Consider the following 20,656-nt stretch of genomic DNA (forward strand, 5'->3'; position numbering starts at 1 on the left):
AGTGTATTGATGTTTATTAAGCTTTTTTTCTTATAGCTTTTATTAGTTAGAACAAAATTAGGCTGGAATTGGATTTTTTTTAACTCTTAACTTTGGTATTTCGGGTTATTTCCTATTTGATGAACATTAACAAACGTCATATTTCCTTTAGCTCCATGTTAAAGGATACATGAATGCACCAGTTGAAGCCACTATCGTTCAAATGTAAAGGGTAATTTAAGATATTTAGAGACAACTCTGAGTCCAAGTTGATTTCTGAACCTGCTGCAGTAAAAAAAAAAGTTGGCCGTGTAAGGATGAAACCTCAAGTTCACTTCAGGAGCAGTATTCCTCATCCAGGTGTCAGATTTGAATATTTGCTCAAACATCCCAGATGAGGCCGATCCAGGCGTTTTTCTTTGTTCTTTATTTTTAACCGTAGTGTCATTTTCACCACATTTTCTTCGTTTTAATTCTCCACGTCGATGTGAAGAGTCACAGTTTGCTCGCAGCATTTCATTTCTGAGCTTTCAGTTGCGGCTAAGCAGACACTCGCATGTCGGTCCGAACACACTTTCCACCAGGACAGTGAAATACCACACTACCTCATACACACACGTGCGCAAACACACACACATATCTGTAATTATTGGACGGCATTAACTGTACCACCTGTGTGTAAAAACCACCTCAGCTGAGCATGAAAACAGAAGTGTTCTGTGTCTGACCTGAAACCCCGGTGTCTCCAGGTGCGCTGATAGAGAGAGCCGTTCACTCAGGGATGATCAACCCCGGTCTCCAGTGGCTGGACGTCCAGCACCACGGTCCTGTGGCTCAGTTCCACTTTCAGGTCCGTCTCAGCTGTAATGAGCACTACTATGGCTTTGGATGTAATAAGTTTTGTCGGCCGCGGGACGACTACTTTGGACACTATGAGTGTGACCATCACGGCAACAGGACGTGTCTGGAAGGTTGGACCGGTCCAGACTGCAACACGGGTCAGTTCCCTGATGGAGGAGAATTTCTTTTAACTTTTTTTTACATTTCATTATTACTTTACAACAGCTAGTACAGCTAGCTACAACTTTTCATGTCGGGTTGACAGCAAACTGAAGCTTTTGCTGATCCAGAAGCTTCATTTCTTCTCTCTTCCCTCGTCTTTAATTATAATGTCGCTTTGGCGACCCCTGGAGGGAACAACCAAAAGAATAATAAGAAGAAAATACCTGTATTAAATGTGCTTAATTTTATGCCTCTTAAAAAAAACCCACTCATGTCTGAACTGTGAAAACCGCTTCTCTCTGTGTTGATTGTGTCTCTTTGTCTCTTTGTGTCTTGGCAGTGATTTGCAGACCAGGCTGCAGCAGCAAACATGGATCCTGCAAAGTTCCCGGGGAGTGCAGGTGAGGAGAATCACCTCCTGGTGGCAGTCTGACTGTTTTTGTGCCTTTAAAATGTGTTTCTGAAGAACTCTCTCTGAACTATTTTCTTCGTTAGATGTTAGGTTCTCAGCTAACTTCCTGGTTCCATAGCGTAGCAGTTAGCTCACCTTTTTTACACATCTTACAATTTCCCCAGTGTGGAATCAAGGAAGGTCAAATTATTCTTACTTTTATTTAGTCTAAGCATATTGCCAGCTTTGTTTTAGATTGCTGTTATTCTTGGAAACATTTGTTTCAGTTTTTTTTTCTTAGCTTACGTTTACATATCTACTTATTCAACCTTAAAATATTTACATAAAACTGCCACTTAAAGAAGTAGCTCCCTGTTAGAAATTAACGTGTGTGTGTGTGTGTGTGTGTGTCAGGTGTATGTATGGATGGCAGGGTCAGTTCTGTGATCAGTGTATTCTTTATCCTGGCTGTGTTCACGGCAGCTGTGAACAGCCATGGCAGTGTAACTGTGACTCCAACTATGGAGGACTACTGTGTGACAAAGGTAAACACACACACACACACACACACTTTAACCCATGACTGCTTTAGTTTTAATACCTGTTTGTTGACTAGACCTGAACACATGTGCGACGCTGCAGCCGTGTTTAAACGGAGGAACCTGCAGCAACACGGGACCAGACGAGTATCAGTGCTCCTGTCCAGACGGCATCTCTGGAGTGGACTGCCAGGGAGGTGAGAAAAAGACGTGGCTCGTCCGGTCAAGGGGTCTGTAGACGGAGGCAGAGAGTGAAGTGAATAAAAGATGAAAAAAAAAAACTCAACAAAATATAAAATAAAAATATACAATACTTTAAACGCTGCTGGTCTGTTCTTTTCAAAGCTATGGAAAAAAAAGGGGAAGTGACTCTGACAGGTTCATCTGTCATGTGGAGCAGTGGAAAAAAGTCAGGTCAAAAGTCAGGAGTCAGACAGTTAAGGAGGTGAAGGGAGGGTCAGACTTAAATGTTTCCACATTCTTCTGGTTTCCTGACTGAAGTGAGTCTGAAACGTGTGCAGAATCTTGAAGATTGTAGACCAGAGCAGGTCATGAACCTGTTCACGTTCACAGACCTGATGGATTTAACCAGAAACAGAGACCTGCTCAAGAACATAGACCAGGTCTATAATCACAGATGTAGTCGAGGTCCTACACATTGTCCACTGTCCACTGGACCAATGGTCTAAGTCTTTGTTGTCTCTGTCTCTGTCCACAGCGGACCACCAGTGTCAGTCTAGTCCCTGTCTGAACGGAGGCTCCTGTGTAGAAACCAGGGAAGGTTTCCAGTGTCTCTGTGGACCTGGATGGACCGGAGACTCCTGCTCCATCAGTGAGAATCCTTTGGTTTTTTTTATCTTAAACTACAGTTTGGTTTTATGTTGTAACTGTTGTAACTTGTAGGAATTTAAATATATTTTTTTTAAATCTGGTTTAATCTTTTTTTGGTCTCTTTTTTTCTGAACATCAGTTTTAATTTTTGTCTTGAGACTAACTGGGTTTTGTCCATTCATTCCCTCAGATGTGAACGAGTGTCTGCTAAATCCCTGCAGTCATGGTGGAACCTGTCAAAACCTGGTCATGGGCTTCAGGTGTCTCTGTCCCCCTGAGTGGACAGGGAAGACATGTCTCATCGGTCAGTGTTAAATCTGTCCACATTTCAAATTCTTTATTTCAAACGTCAACACTGTTTTAATTTTATTTCACCATAACTGCAACAATACTTGATGTATTTGTTTTTGACTTTTTTTTTGTTCAGATGCCAACGAGTGTGAACTCCGCCCCTGTGTCAACGCCAAATCATGTCGAAATCTAATTGGTGGATATTTCTGTGAGTGCCTTCCAGGATGGACGGGTCAGAACTGTGACCAGAGTGAGTAAAACTAACAACAATATGGTTTTTCACCAGCAGTAAATAAAGAAAATACTCAACTTAACTTTTACTTTCAAGCTGAACTTTGCACTTTTTAAAAGGGACAGTTAAAATATATATATTAGCGCCCTCTGCTGTCAGTATCAGCAGAAGACACAAAATACAGGACTTCACCTTAAATGTCACGATGCTAATTAACCCTATTAACCCACTTTAACTTCTCCTCAGATATCAATGACTGTCACGGTCAATGTCAGAATGGAGCAACATGTCAGGTGAGCATCAGTTTGTTTTAGAAGATTCCCTCTCAATAAACACTCCACCTCACCACTAACTCAACAAAAAAAAGCTAAAAATTAGCAAAAAGTTTTAAAATAAAACTGTGTTGTTTTCCTGCTGCAGGACCTGATAACCAGTTACAGGTGTGTGTGTCCATCGGGGTTCAGTGGGAGACACTGTGAGACCAACGTGGACGAGTGTGTCAGCGCCCCCTGTCTCAACGGTGGCCGCTGCCAGGACCGAGCTAACGGCTACAGCTGCCTGTGTCCCCGCGGTTTCTCTGGGAGTCACTGTCAGGTGAGCGCTAGCTTCACCGCTGCAGCAGTAGAGTTTTCACGGTGATGCTGTTCTAACAACTTTTTCTTAAATCACTTGTCGACAGTCGGACAAAGATTTTTGCGTCGACGATCCTTGTCAGAACGGGGGCCACTGTTTTAACCTGGTGAATGACTACGTATGCCAGTGTCCAGAAGACTACGATGGAAAAAACTGTTCGAGGCTGAAGGACCACTGTCGTACCACACCCTGCAAAGGTTCGTACTCCGATTACTTCAGACGTTAGCTAAATGAAACTCGCGCTAACATCCGGTTGGTCACCTGCAGCTTTAATCGTAGAAACTCTAAAGTATCGTTTGTTCGTTTCCGTCTCTTCTCAGTGATCGACAGCTGCACTGTGGCTGTGGCGTCTAACAACACGTCCAGTGGCTTACGCATGATTTCATCCAGCGTGTGCGGCCCACACGGGACGTGTCGCAGCCGTGCAGGGGGGCGGTTCCGCTGCGGGGGCGAGGGAGGGTTCCACGGGACCGACCGTACTGTCAAGAAAGTGAGAGAATTCACAGCTCGTACATCGTAAACCCCCGAAGGAGCAAGAATAGTAATGTCTTTGCCTTTTTTTTTACTTTACTAGATATTAACGACTGTCAGAGCGCCCCCTGTCTGAATGGAGGCACCTGCATGGATAAAGTGGGCCAGTTTGATTGTCTCTGTGCAGATGGCTGGGATGGCGCCACCTGTCAGAACAGTGAGTCCTTGTCACTCACACGTGCAGTAAATTCAGAGGTGTTTGTTGCTATTGACCTTTTTATGTGATTGCATCGCAGACGTTGATGACTGCAGCAGCGCCCCCTGTCAGAACGCTGGCATCTGTCGTGATCTTGTCAATGATTTCTACTGTGACTGTCGCGGCGGCTGGGAGGGGAAGAGCTGCACCTCACGTACGTTTATGTTCACACTGGGTAGCTCCTTTTAGAAAGAACACCCTTTTAGTTGTTGAAATGCATGATGGGAAAATCAAGCATTCTCTGTCTCTCTCTCTTTCTACCAGGAGACAGTCATTGTGATGCAGCAACGTGTCAAAATGGAGGAACGTGTTACGACGAAGGAGACTACTTTAAGTGTGCGTGCACCAGTGGATGGAAGGGCGCCACCTGTAACATCGGTTGGTACTGCAGCGTGTGCTTTGTTTGAACTGTTTTTGTATCGTTGCCAACACTCTTCTGTGTGTGTAGCTGTGAACGGCAGCTGTGAATCCAGTCCCTGTCAAAACGGGGGCACCTGTGTGTTAGACGGAAATACCTACGGCTGCATCTGCAAGGACGGATGGGAGGGCGCCACCTGCAGCATCAGTGAGTCAATACAATGCACTTATGCATAAGTTTACTAGTTTCTTTCCAAATGAGGATGTTTTTTTTCTCAGTTATAAAATGATGAACGGATGTGGAAAGAAATATTTAGACTGAAGTGAAACAGTGACACCTAAAGACAAACCCTATTTATTCTTCCAGATATCAACAACTGCAGAGCTCAGCCCTGGTGAGTTCAATAAACAGTTGGAAAACTAACGAGCACTTAAATCTATTAAAAATGTACAAATACACACTATACAAATGTATCGTTATAATTCAAACGTGAAATTGTTATTTTAACCTATGGTATTTGGTACGGCTAACTTCAAGCTAACACCTCTGTTGTAGTTATAATGGTGGAGTCTGTGTCGATGGAGAAAACTGGTACCGATGTGAATGTGCCACAGGATTTGCTGGTGCCGACTGCAGAATCAGTAAGTTACCTTAACACATTTAAAGTTTAAAATAACAAATGACAGTTTCTTTTAAACAATAGTAAAATACATTTCTAGCAAACTTTTTAATGCCCTTTCTGTTTCAGACATTAACGAGTGCCAGTCGTCACCGTGTGCCACCGGCTCAACCTGTGTGGACGAGATTAACGGTTACCGCTGCTTCTGTCCTCCAGGGAAATCTGGACCTCGCTGCCAGGAAGGTAAAACCTGAATTCTACTGGTCAACGACGACGACCTGATGGTCAATATCAGCAGCCAGTTTAGTAATATACTGAATCTTTGATTCTTCTCAGCTGCAGGGAGGCGCTGTTCTGTCCGAGGACGGATCTTTACTGACGGAAGTAGGTGGGACAAAGGCTGTAATAGCTGCCGGTGTCACAACGGGAGAGTTTCTTGCACAAAGGTATGAAGAGCATTTGGTCCAGTGACTTATTTTCTCCCACTGGTGACAGTTCATACAGTGTTGAGTTCATCACCAATAATGTTGTCATTGGATCTTTTGTGTCCTTCAGTTTTGGTGTGGTCCAAAAACCTGCAGTCTCCACAGTAAGACCGTGGCCTCGGAGTGTCCTGACGGTCAGATCTGCGTCCCCATCAGAAGTGAACAATGTTTTACTGAACCCTGCACTGGTCAGGGGGAGTGCTTCAGCCACGCCCACCAAACTCCACCCACCATCCGTTGTAAACCAGAGACCAGTTGTGCCAACGTCACCTTCACCTTCAACAAGGACATCATGGCAAAGGTGAGTGAGGGTTTTCTTTGTCTTCGTGAATGAGTTTTCACAATAAATTATTCTCCTCTTTGTTGTTACTCATGTCTTTGTGCCGTCATGGAATTGTCAGGGTGTGACTGTGGACCAGATCTGCACCGAGCTCAGGAACTTCCATGTGGTCCAGAATCTGTCGTCAGACTCCGACCTCTCCCTGACCTGTGAGCCTTCACTCAGCTCTGCCAACCAGATCGACGTTCTCATCGTTAGTACTGTTTAATTTGCTTTGGGAAAAGAAAAAAAAAACTTCGACCAACTACAGTGAAAATGCAGTAGTTTGACATCCGTCAGGCAGCCTGACAGATGAAAAGGCAGTAGTTTGACATCCGTCAGGCAGCCGTGGTGATGAGTTTTTCGTTGGTTTATTGTTTCAGAGGTCGTCAGAAATACGGAGTGGACATCAAAGCTTTGAGAATGAGATTGCAGATGGAATCATGGATGTCGTCAGCAGGGGGAGCAGTAACAGTAGGATCATCAGTGCCATCGTTGAGGTCCGAGTCCAGAGACGTCAGAACGCCAACCAGGACAAAGGTTAGTCATGGTTTCACCAAATGATGATGTGAGGAGTCAGTGTTTATCCAGTTTTCAACAGTTTTCCATGTTATGGAAACTCAGCTAGAAATTTCAAGCAAGACCTTTTGGCTAAGCTCTCTCTCTCTCTCTCTCTCTCCCTCTCTCTGTCTCCTGTAGACACTCTGCTGTCCCTGCTGGTCTCCGTGGTGATGGTGCTCTGGGCTTTGATGGTAACTTCCATGATGCTGTTGTGCTTGAGGAGGCGGAACAAACAGAGTGCACCTGCAGGTGTCAGCCTACAGGTGTCAGCAGTGGTGACGCATGAGATGGAGGACAACAACGCCCTTCATCGCAGCATGAGTGCCGCCCGCGAGCAGCTCAACCACATCAAGAACCCCATTGAGAAAAATCTGACACCAAACCATGAATGTTGTCGCCAACATCATCACCGTCTCTACCAGGACAAAAACCGCCACATCAACGCTAAGATTAGGAGACCTGGCCCTGGGAACCAATCAGAACCAATTAAAGACGAGTTAGACAAGAGTCAGCGGACGGTGGGGTTCTCCAGGGCACAGTGTTCACCAGAGGAGCAAGAGGAGCAACTGCCAAAACAGTGGACAAATAAACAAGACAACAGGAAGATGACACCGTGTAGGGCAGAATTTCTAGTTTAACTGATGTTCTGGAACCTTTTTGTTTTGGGGTTTTTGTATATTTTATTTTTATTTTGTGTATTTTGGCAAACACTGGTGCTAACTCAATATGGCCGCTACAGTAGCTGCAAATGTTTGGACACATAAATTCCAAAATCACCTGGAATCATTTGTTTCTAAAAATGGTTTTGGACAATTTTCCAAACATTATTTTAATACTGTTTATTGCTCTATTTACAAAGAGCAAACTACACGGAGTCACTGTTGTCTTGTTGATTTGATTCAACGTTGGACATTTCCACCATAGGTGTGTGTGGAGCCTCCGTTACCATTTCATTTGGGGGTAAAACCATAGGTGTGTGTGGAGCCTCCGTTAGCATTGACTATGCTGTTAGCACTCCCTTTAGCTACACTGAGCCTGAGAGGCTTGTTCTCAGTGAAAACATGACTCCCAAAACAGACACCAAAGATATTTGCTGTTTGGACTTTTGTATGAAAAGAGAGCAGTTTTTAAACAGCCACAGGGGGGCGCTCAACCCTGAGTCCTAGGTCAGTACTTCCTGAAAACACACACTAGGACGCATTCCTGAACTGTCACTTTACATCAGTTTGTTTTAACTGTAAATTGGAAATTATGTATGTATGTAAATAGTTTTGAAAAATGTATTTTTATTTTGTATTTAATGAATTCAGATGTGAGATTTTTTAGATGTATGATTCCCTGTTGGAAGCACATTTTTTTAAAACAGTTTTTATTAAAACAAAAACATTCTGAAGGGCATTTTTGTGCCTAATTTTTAAGTCTTAAATGTTGTTTTTCCAGTGTTAAAAATGTTTTTTTTTTATGAAACGTGTAAATGTTGAGTTACATTTGTTTTTTGATAAAATCATTTCCATAATAAAATCAAATTTCATTTGTTTAAAGAAAGTCTTTTGTACATCATCGCCAAGGTCCATGAGTAGAATCAGTGACTTTCTTGAAAGGAAATGTAAAGCAGTGTTTTTCCATGTGTTTGGCATTAAAGCGTAAAAAACAGATGGAAAAAAGGGTAAAGAGGGAGGTGACCTCTGACCTGTGGCACACTTCACTTAATTTATGGGCTCAGCTTTTTTTTCCTTTCTTTGGAAAACTGAAAGTTATCCTACATTGTAATTTGTTGCCTGGCAGCATAAACGGTTGTTTCCTTAGGAATACACAGCTTTGGGCTGCTCTAAAAAGTTAAAACAACACAAAATATAAATAAAAAAAACTGTGTTCACTTCTAATTAACAGACATAATGTATAAACAAATTTAGAATTAAACACAGCAGCACAGTCCGAAAAACTTTGCTCTTTTACCAAAACAAAGACCCAAAACAACTAACCAACAAACCTGTGGAGTCTTAGACCAATCTGAATCTGAAGTCACTTACCTTCCTGAGTGAATCTCACTGGACAAAATGACGTTTCACTAAACAACAAACAAACGAGAAAACAATTCCGACTCAGTCGAAGTACATCCAGCGCCGCACCTGCCGCTGACGGCCATCTTGGATCCTCACGCAGCAGGTGACGTGATATCAGCCAATCCCCGGACAGAGCCGCAGGTTTCAACCAATCATTTATCACATCGATACACAGTTCATATAAAGTACAAAATTAGTTTTTCATTCATTAATTCTCTCATGGAATTACTTGATTTAATCATTTAATTATTCATAAATTAATTATTTTATTATCCAATTACTTTATTTATTTGTTTGCCACGTTACTTCTTTATATGATAATTAGATTAATAATTTGATTAATTTAATGTTTCTGAAGTATACTCCGTCATTACTCATTCATACGTTGGTTTAATTAGTAAATATTTAACATAATTATATATATATAACTGTGTAACAAAATTATATAATAAAAATGGTATGCACCTCTGTAATAATAATAATACTTATTATTATTATTATTATTATTATTATAAGATCCTAGAATACAACAAAAATGATAACATTATTGAATTATCGAAGTCTCGCTCCGTCTCTGCAGCATCACTAGCAGCAGCATCCCTTCTCCTCCACCTCCTCCTTCTTCTCCTGCTCCTCCCCCGGCTCAGCCAATGCTCGGCTGAGGAACGGGTCATGTGGCCGTGCATCACCAGTGACGCTACAGAGGCAGTGACAGCAGGAGTGGGCGGGGCCCCGTCTCCTCCTTTTCCTCCTCGTCTTCCTCCGGTGAAGATGTGATGGAGCTTAGATGCTGCAGCTGCATTCATTTGTAACCTGTCTCTCCCTCCCTCTCTCTCTCTCTCCTTCTCTCTGTTTGTTTGTTTGTTTGTCGGAGTTCGCCGGTGAACGTAGGGACGCATGAATGAACAGGTTAAGTAGTGAGTGATTGAATGAATGAGTGAGGTGATGGAAGCCGGTACAGCCTCTCCTCCTCCTCCTCCCCCTCCCGCTCCCCCCACCATCACGCCGGCTGTTCCTCCCTACGTGAAGCTGAGTCTGACTGTAGCCTACACCGTCTTCTACTCACTGCTCTTCGCCTTCGTCTACGCGCAGCTTTGGCTGGTGCTGCGGTACCGCCACAAACGCTTCAGCTACCAGACCAGCTTCCTGTTCCTGTGTCTGCTCTGGGCCGGGCTTCGAACCCTGCTCTTCTCCTTCTACTTCAGGGACTGTGTCACCGCCAACGCACTGCCGCCGTTCGCTTTCTGGCTGCTCTACTGTTTCCCCGTTTGCCTACAGTTTTTCACACTCATCCTAATGAACCTTTACTGCGCACAGGTGAGAAGAGGGGGGTCGGGCCTGTGAGCAATTACACGATGGCGACCAGAGGGGGGCGCAAATTATCACGATGTAGCAGATTTAACATTTTTGGGATTTGTCCATGATCGTCTGTGTATGCTGAGGGTATGTCGAAGAAGACAATCAGAATTTGAAAAAAATATCTGTTTTTCAAAAGTTAAATATTTGACATGTTTTTAAAATTGTTCACTTTTAAAGAAAAAAAACAAAAGATGTATTAATAAAACTGTCCAAGTCTATTAAGATGCCTGAAAGATGTATTAAAATGTGTTAACAGTCATTTAAATTTGACATATTTGAAACATGACTTAAAACCAAAGACCAAGAACTAACATAATGTTTAGTAAAGGATTTGTTTTGTTACAAACTCAGATGTCAGCGACCAGACTGAACTAATGCTCTACTTCCTGCAGGTTTACTTCAAGGCTAAGTCAAAGTACACGCCTGCTCTGCTCAAGTACAGGTAAGTTCTGGAAACTTCGTTCGTATGTGCAGCTTGAGGGAAAGTTCGAATCAGAGAATGATTTACTGAGCTGAACTCTCACTCCTTCTCCAGACTGCCTCTGTATCTGGTCTTTCTCGGCATCAGCCTTCTCTTCCTGGTTGTAAACCTGGTCTGCGCCCTGCTGGTCAAGATGTCCAAGGCTGACGTCAAGACCATCGTCCTGGTGAGGGTTACCATCAACGACAGTCTCTTCGTCCTCTGCGCCATCTCCCTCTCAGTCTGCCTCTACAAAGTGGCAAAGATGTCGCTGGCCAACATTTACCTGGAGTCGAAGGTAACTCACTGCCACACTCACACCTCACAGGTCAGAGCTGTGACCTGGGTCAGAGTGACCCGGGTCAGGAGGTCAGTGTCCACATTGACAGTCTCTGAGCAAGTGAGTGTAAGTGATGATTATAAACACGGCTGTAAAAGATGAACGACTGGATGAACTGCATCAACATCGTCTTAAATTTAATTATAAAAAATAATGTGTGTTTGTCCAGGGAACATCGGTGTGTCAGGTGACCCTCATCGGCCTCATGGTGGTGCTGTTGTACGCCTCCCGAGCCTGTTACAACCTCGTGGTTCTGGCTCTGACTGACATCCAGACCATTAACTCCTTTGACTATGACTGGTACAATGTCTCAGACCAGGTGAGTTTGCCGTCACCTGGTCACATGTTCCCGGTAAAGCCGTCCACCTCTGACCTTTGCCCTGTCGTCCAGGCCGACCTGCGCTCGTCAATGGGAGACGCGGGTTACGTGGTGTTCGGGGTGATTCTGTTCGTGTGGGAGCTGCTGCCCACCTCGCTGGTCGTCTTCTTCTTCAGGGTGCGACGGCCGCCTCAGGACCGGGTCAGTCTCCCTGACAGACTGGACATGACCTTTGACCTAGTGCTTCTAGAAAGTTTATTTCAGGAAAAGCTACAGAGCTGCTAAAAGTGGAAAATATCTTATTTCTGCATTTTAGGAAATCACTTTATCTTTCACCAAAGACTAAATCCATTTCTGCACTTTATCTTTCACCAAAGACTAAATCATCGTTCTGATTTTATTTATTTATTTATTGGCCAACAGACCAACCCTGGGATACCAAACCACATACTTTCGTCCCGTGGTTACTTCTTTGACAACCCTCGTCGATATGACAGCGATGATGACCTAGCGTGGAGCATTCCTCCCCAGAATGCAACAGCAAGGTACAGACATTAACGCATTTTCCAACTTTGATTTCAACTCAGTAATTATCAGTTCAAAGGAGGATTTGTAAAAAAGACATTTTATATAAATAATTTTGTCTTAAATTTGACTACTCACTCCAGCCAATACTCTAACAGAGGTTTTTAAATCAAGCTCTTCTTGTTTCCTCCCACAGTCTCTCCTCCGACTGCTACGACTGGGGCAGCCGCCACAGCAGCTTTACCGTGCACATGGGCAATGACGACCAGCGCCTGATGGCCGCCACCGGAGAGCTTCACCCATACCCATAACTCTGCCTCCAAAACTGGAGGCTTCACTTTGCACTTTGACAACAATCACTTTATGTTTGTTAGAAAAAACAGACACAGCAACAAATGTACGTACTGTAAAAAGAAAAAACGGAAAGATTATCGAAGTCTAAGCACAGTTCCTACACAGATTATAGAACAGCTGTGTGGGTGGGGCTCTGCTCTGACTGGCAACTGGTATCGTCCAATCAGCAAGCGGTCGAAGGCATAGACGTGACAAGCTATCAGGCTACACATATTATATTTTAATAATAATAAATATCTCAAATGGCCCTTTGGTCAAGGAGTTTGGCTTGATGTGATTGACAGCTCTTTAAGTAAGCCCCGCCCCTCAGTTCTTCCCGATATCTGTAGTGCATTCCAGTTATAACAATAATTTTAGAGATACCATTAAATTGGTACGTGATTTATAGAAAACAAAGCCTTAGAAATGTTAGCTAAGGATGCTATCCAGCCAGGTAACAGTATGATAAATGTTAAAGAATATTTCATAAGTAATTTAATTCTAATCTAGGTATACCTGAAGGCAAGCTAAACTAGCTTAATTTAATAGCAATTTGAGATAAATAAGATCATCCTAGAATTTTATTTAATACGTGTTTGGCCAAACGAACAAACACTTTCATATCATTTTTGTTGACAAAGACCATCTTATAATAATCGTATCATACTGTATTACTGCTGCAGAAGGCCATTTAACGGACACTTCCTGTGGCTAACTGAGAAGTATTAACTGGAATGCACTACTTGCCACCATTAGCCAATATTAGCAGCTAGCACTTTGCTGTTCTAAATAAAACATTAGCAGCTGTAAATGTATTGAATCAAAGCTCATTTCCGGGGGAGAAGCTGTGTAGAAACTGTGCTTTTTCTGTTGTTTCTGTTTCTGTACACACTCAGTATGTAAGTGATGTGATGAATGTTGTAGAGCAGGTTTCTATTGGCATTTGTCAAGTTCTTTAGCCCCACATTTAGTCATCACTTCATTTAGAACAGTGGTTCTCAAACCTTTTTATACAGCGTACAACCTCAAAGAATATATCTGTCCAAGTACCATCTGTGTTGGCGATGAAACACAGCAGCGGACTTTTATCATGCAATTGAATTCATGTTCCCGAACTGACCACTAGAGGATGCCAACGCGACCATAGTTTTGAGAATCACTGATTTAGATTATTGAACTTTTTTGAGCTGACTGGTATGTGAAAAAAATGCACTTATTTAACATGTTTTTAACTAATTGTTTTTTTTATTCAACATTGGAGTTACTTTCTACTGTAGTGTTTGTATGAGGCCTGAGACACTGAGACCCCCCCCCCTTCAGGCTGCCAGTGGGAACAGCAGGCGCAACTCATGTGATTAAAAAACATCCAACAGTTTGAAAATCTTCACTGCTTTATCCTGTTCTTGGAAAGTCTTTCTTGTCACAAAATTTTAATTTGTAACATTTTACCAACCCAGGGTCTGTGAAGAACATACTGTAGCTTCATTGGTCAACTGTTTCCTGTAGAAAAAGCCTGGTTTACAGCAGGAGAAAGCAGTGACTGTGACAGTAATGGAAAAAACAACCAGAATAATATTTGATAATAATTATAGATTTAAGAATAAGTAAAGATAAATAAAAAAGTGTTTTAAAAAACAAATTAAAGAAAAATGAATTAAACCAAATGATTGGCTGAAACACCAAAAAGTCATGGGAAGAATCTGACTTGTGTTTTGGCAATAATAAAAAAAACAAAAAACAATTTGAACTACGGGAAAGTATATTTCTAAAAAGTTTGTAAATTCTTTCTACAGGTTCTGTTTTTCTGTTGTGATTTTAGTGACTCGTGTATTTATGACATTTTCAAACACAAAATAATAAAATGACAATGTGAAAGATGTGGAAAAACAATGAACAAGAGTTCATTATTTTCTTAAGAAAATCAACAGGTAATCATTGATTACATTTCATCACAATCAAGTGTGTGACGTCTGTGAATGAAGAGAACGATCGGTTCAAGTTTCTTCAGAAATATTTATTTCTCTTCAAATAAATATATGATAAGTTTCACGCAGCCACGCATTGTGATCATGTATATATGTGTGTATACACACACACATATATATATACACACATATATACATTTAAAATTCTACAGAAATCAACAAAGAGATGAACTCAACAGATTTAGGTTCATGGATACAGACAAGTTCAAAAATCAGAAATGAGCAAAATAACCAGTTCAAAAATCAGAAATGAGCAAAATAAGAAACAAAAACTTTTGGGACTTACACAAAAGATAAACTGTAACATTGTGACCAATCCTTCCAGATAATGAGTTTATGTAATAGATAGCTATGTTAGTGTGTCTGCTAACACATGGGCCGTCAGCACTCCCTGGTGTCATAAACCAAACAAATAAAATAAAATAATTTATCTCCAATAAAACAGCGGCAACAGAAAGGGTTTTGGTCCATTTTGACTGAAAAACAGCCAACACTAAACTGAATCTTTAATCACAGCTGCAGATCTTATCAACCTTTACTGATTGGCCGGTGGCTGCAGCAGGCCAGTTGTGCTTTATCTGCCCTGCAGGTGGTGCTAGTGACAAGTCGATCGCTTGTTAGAGGTTTGTCGTCTGTGGAACACATTTGTGGGATTGGGATTTTTTTCCCACTGGATTTAGAAACTTTTTTTTTCTTTAGAAAAGTACTGACACAAAAAACCTAAACTAAAATATTGTGTTTTTCTTTTCTTTAACATAAAAAAACCTAAAGAAGTAAAACACCAAAAAAAAACCAAAACAATAGTCAATAGGAAGCCAGTAGAAAAACAACAGAAAATATGAAAGCCACGTCTGACATTAAGGACATTTAAGAAGTTGTCCAGAGGGAGGCGCACAAGGCAAAAACCGGCAAGAAACGGATTCAATTTCAACACCGTGGCTGCAGCGCCACCTAGGCTCTATATTCTACTCCTGTTGTGAAAGCATTAAAATAAAATAAAAACTGCATTAATTGCCTTTTGAACATGAACAGAAAGCTGACTTCACAGACATGACCTCAGGACTTCATAAAATAAAGCAAATAAGAATATTAATTAAAAAGTAAACGAAATCCTGACTCTACCGGCGGCTAAAATTTTTCTTTCGCTCGTTAACAGTTATTTGTGTTGGCATCACTCATGAAGGCACTAAAATAAGAAAATCTGTGCCTTCTTACTTAAAGGGAGTGATGAACGGGCAGCTGAGTCTGAGTCAGTGAAGATTGTTGAACTTCAATGTTGGTGTAGAAACGCAGCTTCATTTGAACGAATTTGTGAAACAAAAGAAAAATCCCAACTATGAAAAATACAAATAAATTACAAATAAACTGAGTCTGACGTTTCTTCAACAGCAGGGTCATGTGACTTCAACACCTCAAAAACCTTTAACTGATGGCTTTAGTTTTCACATCTCAGCAGCATTACAGGTACACGTCAACTCCGATCATCTGTGACATTCAAAACTAAACAATAAATAAATTATGAAGCAAACTACGTTGCTTTTATTCATCTGCTTGTTGTGCGAAAAATCTGTTGAATAAACAGTTAAAGCTGGAGTCGGTGACATCACACACTGAACGTGATGATGTTACACAGACAGTTGACGCAGAGATAAGTAAAACACAAAAAAAAAATTGTAATTCCGGTTCGAGACGACGCAAAGACCACAAAAAAAAATTGTAATTCCGGTTCGAGAATTTACGCAAATTTGACCAAACAAATCCTTCAACATATTTTCGTTGTATTGAACCAACAACATATGACGTCAATGGAATCAATGCCATAAACTGTGAAGATAAAGGTGTGGGAATTCAATTGACATTTCGGCTTTTATGCCACATTTGACCTGGCCAAACTAACGTTAGGGGGCACTGTTGAGTCTTTTTGTTACAGTCATTATTATTTTAAGTCAGAATTTGCTCTTTTTTTTTTAACACTTTCTGACTGTTGTAGAACAACATTTTTTCAAACACTTGGTCATATGTAGTTCTGACCAGTGTATTTATAGGAATTCACCCCACAATAAATACTACAGTCAGATTAGGCAGCGTCAACACTCTTTTCTCTTTTCTTTGTCTGCAGTGAATTCCAATGAAAACGACCCATAAAACCTGAATCATAATGTTTCTTCTAAACTACCTGGACGGCACGCCCATTTGTGGCTGTAACAATGTGATTTTCACTCCGTTCAGTGCCACCTCCACACAAACACACACACACACACACACACTGACATGAGTTAGGCAGAGAATACAGGCAGACTGGTTCCGATTCTTAAACACGACTTTTTGAACAGACAAAAAAAAATAAGGCAGCGACAACTTCAAACAGACTTTCATCTGAGAATCATCTGGAAAGATCAAAAGGTCTTTTCCACCTTGGTACAAAACACTCAGGAATGTCAGGGCATCAAAAGAATCTGACAGGAAGCGGTAACGGGGGGGGGGGGGGGGGGGGTCAGCAGAGGAAGAGAGAGCGTTGACATCACTTCCTCCTGAGGAGTTTGGACTAAAGAGTGAGTTGAAGATTTGTGTTTGTCAACATTTCCTCTCAAATGTCCAATCATGAAGAGAACAGGACGAGCTGATGTTCATGATGAACTTTCAAGGTGAATGAAAACGTGGGGAATTCTGCTTCCATTGGTTGGAAAAAAACAAAACAAAAACAAAACACCAAAACAAAACACCAAAACCTAGTCCCTGCTCACACTTGGTCTATTTATTGCAGATATCCATGGGTTTGCTGGCGCAACCTACTGGCCTAAAGAAGAACCAACTGCTGTTACCTGTTCTCCTGTAGCAGCATGCGGAAGTTGTGGAGATAGTTTATGCTGGTGGACAACCTGGGGACGAAGACAAAGACCTGGTGAGATGATATCTACATCTACAAAGATGAGGGTCGCAGCCCCCGTCATGACAGTTCAGTATCAACTTCAGGTCAGACATGAGACTGTGGACGTACCTGCTGAAGCCGTTTATAAGCGCCACGATTTCCTGTCGAGTGAGCTGGAAGCCTTTGGACGGACTGTGTTCTGGAAGGTTCTTGATCTCTTTTTCAGAAAAGAGAATCTTCAGAGCTGTGCCAAGACCCTGGGTCTGAGGACAGAGAAATGAAACAAACATTCATCCAAACAGACACAAATGACAGTTTGAGCAGCATTTCAGCTACAGAGATGTTTTGGATGGGAGTTAGTAATATTTTGATACAATTATTTATGCATTTTATTCCGATGAGTCCCATTCAGTACCCCGTCTATTTAAGCCACTGAACTCACCTGAAGTTTCCCCCACAGTCGACATTTACTACAGCCAACACAGTCCATAATCCTGGAGATGTTTTTAAAGTGCAGACGGAATTCCTCCTGAGGATCAACCAGAGACAAAATGTCAAATCAATACAATAATGCACCAAACGAATGCTCAACAACAGGAGTTCAACTCTCACCTTCAGAATTTTAGCCTCTATTTTGCCTCCAGCGAACATGGACTTCTCATCAAAGTGCATGGGGAAAGTTCTAGAAAAGAGAAACAACATCCTTTACACATTCTTTAAACCAGCGGTGCCCGACCTTTTTGTACCAAGGACCGGCCGTAAAGGTGTTGGTCTGAAAAAGCAGTGGGACATCCTTTATACATTCTGGACCAGCTGTAAAGGTGTTGGTCTGAAAAAGCAGTGAGGATTTCTCACTTGATCTCATTGAAGATCTGCAGTAGCAGCTCTTTGGTGGCTCCGTCCTCCTGAGAGTTTCCGGTGTACAGGTTGACAAATGCACGCTCAAAGTACGGCGATACCTTGTAGAGCGCACGCAGCTCAATCAGGTACAGGAAGTAGAGGTTCTTAAGTCTCCGCGTGCCTTCGCCCTTGGTTTCGGCGTCGTCAAATCGATGCCTGAACTCCTGCACGTTTGGTCCCCACACTGAGCGTCCCCAGCCCTCTGAGGAGACACACAGACAAAAGGCCAACAGGAGAACTTTAGAACCGCGTCAGTGCGTCGTCTCCTCCGTGTGAGAGTGTGTCTGAAGTGTGGAGGACTACGTCGTACCGTCGTGCAGGTACTGGGCACACAGGTGGATGTTGATGCTGCTGTGGAGGCCGGAGATGAGGCGGTAAAAAACTCTCTTCTCTAAACACAAACCTGAAAAAAAAGGAATGGAGTAAAAACCAGGGAACAAGAAATACAACAGACTGAAGACAGAGAGATTGAACTGCCTGATAAATGTCTGGAAGGTTCAACTGTTATTAAAACATGTGAGATTCAGGTGACACTCACCTTCCAACCACTGGTAAAAACCTTCTCCTGCAACGAGAGGCAAAGACAAAGTCTTCAGTACGGTTTGTTTTTTATTTCTAAGACAAACAAAATAATGAAAGACATTTTACACTTACCATCATCATCTCCTGGAGACAAAGAGACAGAGAGTGGATCAGTATCAAAACAACATAAGTAAATAACACACACCATATATACAAGTTCACAAACTCAAAGTTTCCCCACACCCTAGAGGCTCAGAGCACTTCTACTGATGAGCCACCAGGGGTCACCATTGCAAGATTAAGTGATATTTTAGACACTTTTAACGACCTAAGCTGTGGACTCACCTCGGCTCGGAGCAAGAGGGTTCAGAGGTCTGTACACAGATCTGGGCCTGTCATCACACAAAAGGATATTTAGTTTTTTTTATTTACATATTTTTAAAATATTTCTCATTGTTTGAATATATATGAGGTTTTGGAGGTGTGTGTACTGCTAACGGTGTCTGAGTGTGTGTTCAGGTCTCACTTGAAACAGTTCTCCTCATAGATGCTGTTCCAGACCCTCCAGGCTGAAGGACCCTTGTATCCAGTGAAGCGTTCTGGGTTCGGCAGCAGATCCACGTACTCAGCATCTGGAGAGGTTTCATCTGACACACAACAACACACACAGGGCTGTGATGATATAAACAGGAACGTTCACAAACACAGTCTTAACTTCCTCTGTTTGTATTTCGACTCATTTACGTGAAGTCAGCAAACATGACTGGAATCATGAACTAGAAATGATCAGTGAAAGTTAAAATCCTCACCGTCGAGTTCACAGAAATGATCCTGAGCATCGTCGTGTCTTGCCCAATCAGCAAAGGCCTCTTTACTCTGGTTACTAACGAGGGAAATGATATCAAATCAATACATTAGTGAATGAGACTTAATTTCAGACAGTAAACTGGACAGATATTGTCAGATTACACATTAAATTATCCATCAATCTAACATTTACAGGTGATTTTTTAACACTACTGAATGACGATATTAACCATGAAGGGTTTTTGACTTTTGAGCCTTTTTAATAACCTGTGGAAAACACAAGTAAAATGGAAATTTATTTTGGACAAACTGTCTGTTTTTTGTTCTCTCTCAGATTCCAAATAAGCAGCAAGAACATAGAACGTCAATGAGTAGAACAAGAAATGTTCACTGATCAGTTGAGAAAACAGAGGCGTCTGTTTTAACAGCACCTGTTTTATTAATAACTGTTTTTTTGTGTGTATTTTAAACAGGTCCTTATCAGATTTCCAACACAGAGAACAGCTGATGGAAAACAACAACAGTGGCAGCAGCAGCAGATGCTGCTGTTGCCCACTGTTTGCATGATGTACAAAAAAAAAATTCAGTCAAGCAAAATTAAAAAGTCTTCTTGTGTAAAATGTGGTAAAAAAATCCCTCCAAATTAAAAAAAAGAAATGTAATATATTTTTTTTAAAAATGACAATAAATGAGCCGATGAAAAGCTGCAGACTTGCCTCAGCGTGCTGTTGATGGCTCCGAGCTCCTTCGCCTGCTCACACTCCGACACGTCCGTCATCGTGTTCGCAGCCTGTGAGTACTCGGTCGCTTCAAAAACACACACAAAAATACAGTTCCAAACTCCCACCATTACAACAGACTGAAAAAAGTCATTTTAAAAAAAAATCTATTTCTATATTCTGATTTTTATTTTGTTGCAATCTACAAAATAAACTGTTCTGCTTCTGTTGCTCCAATCATTACAAGAGACACTTTTTTTTTTATTTTAGCACAGTGGCTCGTGGACTCATGGGAGGTCGTGGGATCGTCCCTGTCCGTGGTGTCTGTTCTACACTGTCAGTAATTCAACCCCGTGGTGCGACACAGGAGACAACTACAGCGAACTGATGGTTCTACCTGACACAGACTTTTCATTTTAACAGACTGGACCTTGAGACCAGCACAGATGTCAAAACACGTGGGACGGAAGACAAACATCAGGCCGTTG

At 41.8% G+C, this 20,656-nt stretch overlaps 3 protein-coding genes across 4 annotated transcripts in view; 2 read left to right on the forward strand and 1 right to left on the reverse strand.

The window, feature by feature from the left end:
* jag1a (jagged canonical Notch ligand 1a) overlaps positions 1-8,428 on the forward strand; it is a 10,342-nt gene extending 1,914 nt beyond the window's left edge. The window contains 25 exon segments of the mRNA XM_008316468.3: positions 729-977; positions 1,322-1,382; positions 1,787-1,917; positions 1,989-2,108; positions 2,630-2,743; positions 2,933-3,046; positions 3,170-3,283; positions 3,512-3,558; positions 3,686-3,859; positions 3,945-4,095; positions 4,219-4,370; positions 4,373-4,388; positions 4,473-4,586; positions 4,666-4,779; positions 4,890-5,003; positions 5,074-5,190; positions 5,350-5,377; positions 5,539-5,624; positions 5,732-5,845; positions 5,939-6,048; positions 6,158-6,388; positions 6,489-6,620; positions 6,790-6,946; positions 7,106-7,891; positions 7,940-8,428. Coding sequence (XP_008314690.1) covers positions 729-977; positions 1,322-1,382; positions 1,787-1,917; positions 1,989-2,108; positions 2,630-2,743; positions 2,933-3,046; positions 3,170-3,283; positions 3,512-3,558; positions 3,686-3,859; positions 3,945-4,095; positions 4,219-4,370; positions 4,373-4,388; positions 4,473-4,586; positions 4,666-4,779; positions 4,890-5,003; positions 5,074-5,190; positions 5,350-5,377; positions 5,539-5,624; positions 5,732-5,845; positions 5,939-6,048; positions 6,158-6,388; positions 6,489-6,620; positions 6,790-6,946; positions 7,106-7,605 — 3,260 coding nt within the window. The 3' untranslated portion in view covers positions 7,606-7,891; positions 7,940-8,428.
* Positions 8,429-9,602: 1,174 nt separating this feature from the next.
* LOC103383380 (integral membrane protein GPR137B-like) lies at positions 9,603-13,647 on the forward strand. Its single transcript, XM_008316475.3, is given in 8 exon segments — positions 9,603-10,347; positions 10,782-10,831; positions 10,925-11,147; positions 11,359-11,508; positions 11,581-11,709; positions 11,932-12,053; positions 12,230-12,310; positions 12,312-13,647. Coding segments are annotated over 8 exon segments (1,401 nt in total). The 5' UTR covers positions 9,603-9,963; the 3' UTR covers positions 12,574-13,647.
* A 2,650-nt stretch (positions 13,648-16,297) lies between these two features.
* Positions 16,298-20,656, reverse strand: part of ero1b (endoplasmic reticulum oxidoreductase 1 beta) — an 8,370-nt gene continuing 4,011 nt past the window's right edge. For both annotated transcript variants that reach the window (XM_025058875.1, XM_008316477.3), the window contains exons 5-16: positions 20,166-20,248; positions 19,452-19,525; positions 19,169-19,289; positions 18,988-19,034; positions 18,775-18,786; positions 18,659-18,685; positions 18,431-18,523; positions 18,076-18,322; positions 17,833-17,902; positions 17,663-17,749; positions 17,350-17,483; positions 16,298-17,230 (exon numbers count right to left, since the gene is read on the reverse strand). In XM_025058875.1, the coding sequence (XP_024914643.1) occupies positions 17,170-17,230; positions 17,350-17,483; positions 17,663-17,749; positions 17,833-17,902; positions 18,076-18,322; positions 18,431-18,523; positions 18,659-18,685; positions 18,775-18,786; positions 18,988-19,034; positions 19,169-19,289; positions 19,452-19,525; positions 20,166-20,248 (1,056 nt within the window). In that variant the 3' untranslated portion in view covers positions 16,298-17,169. The remainder of the gene's footprint in view (positions 17,231-17,349; positions 17,484-17,662; positions 17,750-17,832; positions 17,903-18,075; positions 18,323-18,430; positions 18,524-18,658; positions 18,686-18,774; positions 18,787-18,987; positions 19,035-19,168; positions 19,290-19,451; positions 19,526-20,165; positions 20,249-20,656) is intronic.

This window comes from Cynoglossus semilaevis, chromosome 9 (assembly GCF_000523025.1).
Source record: "Cynoglossus semilaevis isolate Cse_v1.0 chromosome 9, Cse_v1.0, whole genome shotgun sequence".
NCBI lineage: Eukaryota > Metazoa > Chordata > Actinopteri > Pleuronectiformes > Cynoglossidae > Cynoglossus > Cynoglossus semilaevis.